Below are 6,952 nucleotides of genomic sequence, written 5' to 3' on the forward strand. Positions count from 1 at the left end.
TTATATTCAGCAAACAGTTTATATATAGAATATAACATAATGCCTTCTTTTGGCATAGCCGGACATTTTTCAGCTTTATTACCCAGTTTAAAACATTTGTTGTATAAGTAATTGGGTTAAAAAAAAATCAATTGTAGTAAGTAACATTACTTTGATAAAGTAATTAAAGTAGTTACATTACTAATTACATTTTCCACAGGGTAACTAGTTATCTGTATCCTATTACATTTCAAAAGTAACCTTCCAACACTGTTCATTTTCCAAAGAAATGTTAATTAATTAAATTTAATGATAAATCTTATGATCATGCTAAGGTACATTTAACATACAAAAAAAATCGAATTTGGCCAAGTCTTTGACCCATTTTAAAGATTATATTTATTTATTATTTATTCATTAATTTTTATTATTTCAATGCAGTCTCTAGAATGTGCAAATAAAAGTTGTTCTACCATTCATCATTATAATCAATTATTTGCTCCACTACATAATTTTTTGACTTCCCTCATGCCCTTTCTCATGTCCTTACTAATTATTTTTAGTCTGTCATTTGTCTTTTAGGGCGACATGTGAAGTCTTGGAAGTCTGACTTTGTGCAAATTATATTCTTTAAACAAACAAAAACTATCATGTTGACATGTCTGCAGTCACAGTGTGTGAGTGAGGCCCCAGCAGCGACGTGGCGTGTGTGCAGCAGCAGCAGTGGGGTGTCTGCTCCTCCTGCCAGTCCCGAGCACGGAGCAGCAGGGCCGGCCACACGCTGCACAGCACCGCCCCCCAGCGCCTCTGCAGAGCCCCGCTTCCGCCTCTGAGCCCCGGCAGCAGCAGCCTGATGGGATGCTGGCGGAATGTTTGAGGCGGGCTCTTCAGGGAGACCCAGGTGTCGGGACAACGTCCACGGGCCGCTAGTCCTTATCTCTACACTGTTAGAACACATCAGCATTACTCGCTGCTGAGCCATTTTGGTCGCAGGGGCAGACCGTGCAGCTCTCTGTGTGTGAGTGGAAGAAAGAAGAAGAAGAAGAAGAAGGAGCCTACGCGGAAGTTGTCGGATGGCAGCTGTTGTTTTCCAGAAGTTGACAATGAAGAACAGCTTTTTGTTGCTGCTGCTGTTCGCAGCTTTCACTTGTGGACTCGCACAGGGAGCAGACGATGAAGCGGAGGAGCTGCAGGTGGAAACCCTGGTGAGTGTGTGTTTGTATGAGACACAGTCATACTGCAGCAACACTGATATATTACACCCACTGATCAAATCATACATGCAACAGTATTAACACTTCACTTCTCTGACCCAAGGTGAAACCAGAAACTTGCTCTGTACTTTCCAGCATGGGAGACACGCTGCAAATCCACTACACGGTAAGACACAGAGAGACACTGGAGCTGATGAAACAATCCGCTATGTTTTACAATAACATGAAGGCACACCGGCCCAGCTGCTGCTGACGAAAGCAGTTGTTGTCTATGTGGCACCGTCTGCATGAACCATGTGCACACCGCTGTGATTGAGCCTATGAGAGGGAATAACAAACACAGGTCTGCGGCCAGCAGCTGGTACACACGGCTCTGTTACTGCACATGGGGCGGATTGTGGTTCATTGTCTTCCAGTGGGGTTTATTTGGCTTTATCTCGTGCGCTTTATCTCGCCTCCGCTTTTACTATGGAGGGATGGGGCGGTGCAACACGTCAGCAATAAACCCCAACCACTTCACCCATGCATGCATGCATACTACTGGAGGCTCGCTGGTCTCAGCCCTCACACATGTTGATATGTAGGAATTTAAAAACTCACAGATCCATAACAACCTTTAAAAAATAGATGCTTACCTCTGTGACTCAAATGTAATGGTAATACATGAGAGGAACACAACAGGGCTGATATACAACGTACAGTATGAACAAAAGAACATAATAGTGTAATATTATAATCATTTAAAAAAAGATAAATATGCCTTATGTTCTGATCATTATTTATTCAGGTACCTATTAGTTGTTACCTTGAGAAGAATTACTCTTCATATTAGAATAGTATTATGATGGATTTAATGATATTTTAAACTGTATATTTCTAGTTACATTTTTGGTCCATATGTAAAAGCACTGAAAATTAGCAATAGCTATAAACTTTCTGTGCAATAAATCAGTCCCATACTCTGTGTTTGAATTATGTTAAATTGCATTGTCCATATAAAATAAAATAAAATAAAATGAAATAAAATCTAATACAAGTTAAAGACTTTCAGTTTTATAAGAATTTACCATACAGTACGGTTTGAAGTGACCAAAGTCTATTCATACATATGAGGCACCTGTAGCTGAAAACACACAGCATGTTTTAGCTGGAACCGTCTGTGCATTTTAAATAATATATTGGATAAGTGATTTGTGTCTCCACTGCACCTGTCGCTGATAAGGGACCAATTAACAGCCCGATTAGGCTCAAAGCGCTTTCTAATTGATAACTTACTTCAATTTTTAATGTAATTTAATTTAATGATTGGGCTCGTTGTTGAGACAAATGACTCAGGCGAGGCAAACTATTACTGCTGAATGAAAGAATATATAGAAACTGCCAGATAATGGAAAGACACTTTAATGAACAAATGAAAATGACAGCTTTAAAGTGGATGAAGTTTTGAGCATTAAAGAGCAGCAGAACTACACTGTATGATCACTCATAGCAACTGATAGAAGAAATACAGTGTTATTTTCTACTGGTGTTAAACTCGTCAAGAGCAGGGCCCTTCATATCATAAATGTTTGTAATTTTTAATCTAAAAGTCATAAATGGTTGTCAGTTTACTCATACCTATTTAATTAAATGTATCCTTTTTTGTCAATTCACACATCGGCAGTTGAAATGCAGCTTCCACATATCCCTCTTTTAATTTAGCACACATGTGCAGTTAGGTGGGATAAATAGTACAGCACCCATGGAGCAGTTTGGGGCTTTGGTGCTCTGCTTGTAGTCCCTCTCAGCTGCCAGTCCACATCCCATACTTGGTCCATACGGGGACTTAACCTGGCGAGGAGGTCCCTGTGGACAGAGCTACTGCGGCCCCTACCTAGACCTTCCTGTTACTTTTACTCTCTAACTTTATAGGAATTGTTAAAATGCTTACTTGCTTTAATCCTAAGAGATGTAGCAGTGGTTAGCAGCCAGTTTTCTTAGGCTAGCACAAAGACTGGAAACAGGGGGAAACAGGTAGATTGGTTTTATCCAAAAGTTAAAAAAATCCGCCTGTCAGCACCTCTAAAGGTCGTGTGTTTAATCTGTACCAAAAAATCTGTACAGTACTGGTTGTCAGACTTTGTTCATATAGTGTGGACGGAGCCAGACTAGCTGTTTTCTCCTGTTTTCAGTGTTTATGCTAAGCTAAGCTAACTGGCTGCAGGCATTAGCTTCACTGCACAGACACAAGAATGGTAACTATTGGCAAGAAAGCAAATTTACCACAATGTCAAACTGCTCCTTAGATATGCACTACAAGTGTATTTTTAAGTTGATCAGATAGGCTAATTTATAGGTTGTCTACAACGTAAAATGGCTGCACTTAGAGCTTTTCTGGTCAGAGCATTTTTTACACGTCACGTTCATCGATTCACACAAACACTGGAGGTCAAGGCTACCATACATGGTGCCACCTGCTACTCAGTAACTATTCACACATTCAGTATCTTGCCCAAGGACCCAAGGAGCCGGGAATCGAACTACTGATCCTCTGATTAGTGGATGACCTGCTTTGACTCTGAGCAACAGCTGCGCTTGTCTAAAGTGTTCACATATTGTATCTTCAAGGATATGAAAATACATCAAACCACAGTATTTTTAGCTTTAAAGTTTGCACATATGCCTCACCTAGCACTCCTGCCTCACATTGTGTGTTTCACTGTCCAGGGTAAACTGATGGACGGAAAGGTGATCGACTCATCACTATCTATGGACCCTCTCGTGGTGGAGCTGGGGAAGAGGACGGTAATCGCCGGTAAATGATCAGTAAATCATCCCGTGTTGCTCAATCAGTGACACTTTGTTTCGCCAACATTTGAGAGATAAGTACAGCGTGTTGTGCGCCGGGGAACAAGCTCACTTTGCTGACTGACATTCTCTGTGTGATTTTCTTATCAGGTCTGGAACAAAGCTTGGTTGGCGTGTGTGAAGGGTAAGAGAAAAGTGAAGGTCTACTGGAAAGAAAGAGCGTAGATTTACTTTGCAATAGCTGCATGCAGTCATTTCAAAACGTACCACAGTTAATAGTTATGTGATACAATCTGAGGAATGCTTCCTTGGTAACTGTGTTTTACATTTCTATGTTTCTCATTCAGGCAAAAAATCAAAGCCACTATTCCAGCTCACCTTGCATATGGAAAGAAAGGTTACCCTCCTACGATTCCAGGTACTGAACTCATGCACACACATCAATGCATGCAGACACATGAGCACAGGGTGGAGTTATAATGTTAAAACACACAGCAATGTTAATAAGAATCACATACAAAATCAACAGTACAGGATGTGTTTGCAGAACGTCAGTGTTTGCACTTCACTGAGCAACTGCACAACTATCCTGTACATCACCACATTCACACTGAACATTTGTTTAAAGTTCCCCTCCACTCAAAAATATGTTTTCTTATGTGTATGTCCCCTAAAATGTCTGACCTTGACTTTACTATCTTGTGTCTGTGCAAAGTTTGTCACTAGAGAGGTATTTTCAGAGGTGTGTTCTTCTACTGAAAGGGGCAATGTCTGTGGACCTCCCTAAAATAAGAGATTCAAATGAATGCCAGGCAAACTTGATTAGGTTCATCACCAATACGAAAGTCAAGTGCCCTCTGATATGGGAAATGACAAGGAACTTTGACACAACAGCAGCAAACGAACCTGAAACCACCACTGCAGAGCTTATCAGTACAGAGAGTGACAGTTTGCAATAGCATAGTGAAAGTTCTGACAGCAAACAGTGTGCATTTTTTGGATGTTTACTAGACCCTGAAGCTTCCTTCTACTATCTAGCAACCACTGCCAGTTAGCCCACAAGCTAACAAGTTAACAAACATGAATAAAAGATGGAGAAAGCTGTAAGTGAAAGGGTAGATCTGCTTCCAGACCTTCTTCAGAGTTTCTTTATAACTATTATGTGGGAAAGCGGTGTCCAACAACATATCAGTCTCAGTATAAATTGTGTCTGGAGAGGGACTTTAAGCACATAGCTGGTGATGTTCTGTGGTTTTCTTATTGTCAGCAAATCTTATGAAAAGACAGAAACTAACAAGATGTTAGTCTAAGACAGCAGGACACTGCAGTTTTAGCAAACACACCTTAAACAGGAGTTAATAGTGCATTTGTTGGGGACTATTTTCACCTGTGGATTGATACACACTAGTTAGTATTTCCAGCAGCAGGATGTATGAGGCAATGACTCAAAATAAACTACAGTGCCCAAGTTTATCATAATGAAGGAATGTGTCACCCAGTGCAGCAGTGTGGCTCAATGATCTGTTTTAAATGTGTATCTGACACAGAAGAAGAGGAAGGCATAGCAGGCTTATAATATATGTTAGTATGATTAATTCATTGTTGGTTAAGATCTTTTTATGGGATTTGTTGATGAGAATTATATTCTTTAAATTTGTTAGTGAGTGTTTTTATCTTTCTTATATGAAATATTCTATTTCATAACGTCATTTATTATTTTTTCAAAACATATTTTTAATAAACTTATTTTACAAAACAGGAAAAAAGAAAGCAATGATTATACACAGACATTATACAGCAACACCAATTACAGACAGCCAAGCAAAACAAAAAGAGACAAAATACACTAAGCCTGACACACTTTACACTTCAATATTGCACCAAGCTATAATTCTGCATCCTTTTCCCAGGCCAGTTCTGTCAGCTCAGACTCCTCTGAGATTTCATGGTGCCCAGGTATTCAAAGAGGAGGTTCCAGATCCGGTAGAATAAAAAGGATTATCCTTTCAGGCTGTGGAGAAAGCTTCAAACAGGATGCTACCTGTTACAATATGCAGCCACTGATTTAGAGTGGGAGCTTTATCAGTGAGCCACACAACAAGGAGACATTTCTGAGGAGAGTGTAGCAGAATATGCAAAAGGTGTTTATGACAGGACACCAGGTGGCTTAGCGGGTAGAACAGGCATCCAACATGCGTGCATACCATCATCTCTGTCCCTTCCCCCCTCATACCGAGACTGTCCTGTCTAATTAATTGGCGTTTTCATCAGGAGGACTTAATTAAAAAAAAAAAAAAACAATTACTGTATCCTTCTAGTCTCCTGAATTGTCACCATTCTTGGGTGAAAAATTAAAGGGGAAACTTGATCAGCACCTGATGTGACAAAACACTAAACCTGATCTCGATCTGTTTTAGGTGATGCTGCCCTTGAGTTCGAGGTGGAGGTGGTTTCTCTGACGCAGCAGACACCGTGGCAGAAAATGGTCAATGACGTGCTCCCCCTCGTGTGTTTGGCACTGGTGCCCACTTTGCTCGGCTTGGTGGGACTTTACCTCTACAGAAAGGCCAATGCTGAGAAGCCCGGCAAAAAGAAGGCAAAGGATAAGAAGGCCAAGAAGAAATAAGGACATGGCACAGAACTATTTAAATAAAATTTTTAAATTGTATTTTGTGTCCTTTCTGTTTATTTACATGCTTTTAGCCACCCCCATGATAGTGCTGCCACAACTGTAATAAATAAATAAGTCATCCCAGAACCAGAGATATTAGATTGTAAATGTGTAACAAGACAGTTTAAGCCACACTGTATGCTACAGAATCAGAGATTTACAAACTGGCTTTGCTCCTTTAGATGTGGCTCTATTAAAAAAAATCTTTCCATGACAATAAATCCTTTACCAGCACAAGCAGCGTTAAAAGAAACATTTAGTTATGGGACATTGTGTTAAAGTGCAAGGACACTGTTAGAAC

General features: G+C 40.2%; 1 protein-coding gene across 1 annotated transcript; it reads left to right on the plus strand.

Annotated features, from left to right (window-relative positions):
* Positions 1-753: 753 nt before the first annotated feature.
* fkbp11 (FKBP prolyl isomerase 11) lies at positions 754-6,648 on the plus strand. Its single transcript, XM_049588240.1, has 6 exons — positions 754-1,184; positions 1,297-1,359; positions 3,900-3,987; positions 4,131-4,164; positions 4,328-4,398; positions 6,398-6,648. The coding sequence occupies exons 1-6, from the start codon at positions 1,053-1,055 to the stop codon at positions 6,604-6,606; spliced, it is 597 nt and encodes a 198-aa protein (XP_049444197.1). The 5' UTR covers positions 754-1,052; the 3' UTR covers positions 6,607-6,648.
* Positions 6,649-6,952: the final 304 nt, after the last annotated feature.

This window comes from Epinephelus fuscoguttatus, linkage group LG1 (genome assembly GCF_011397635.1).
Source record: "Epinephelus fuscoguttatus linkage group LG1, E.fuscoguttatus.final_Chr_v1".
In the NCBI taxonomy this organism is placed as follows: domain Eukaryota; kingdom Metazoa; phylum Chordata; class Actinopteri; order Perciformes; family Serranidae; genus Epinephelus; species Epinephelus fuscoguttatus.

What these genes read in the sequence shown, in the direction of transcription:
- fkbp11 (XM_049588240.1), top strand. Translation starts at nt 1,053, where the DNA reads ATGGCAGCTGTTGTTTTCCAGAAGTTGACAATGAAGAACAGCTTTTTG. An exon ending in GAAGAGGACGGTAATCGCCG is followed by an intron (nt 3,988 to 4,130) that starts GTAAATGATCAG and finishes TTTTCTTATCAG; the next exon opens with GTCTGGAACAAAGCTTGGTT. An exon ending in TTACCCTCCTACGATTCCAG is followed by an intron (nt 4,399 to 6,397) that starts GTACTGAACTCA and finishes GATCTGTTTTAG; the next exon opens with GTGATGCTGCCCTTGAGTTC.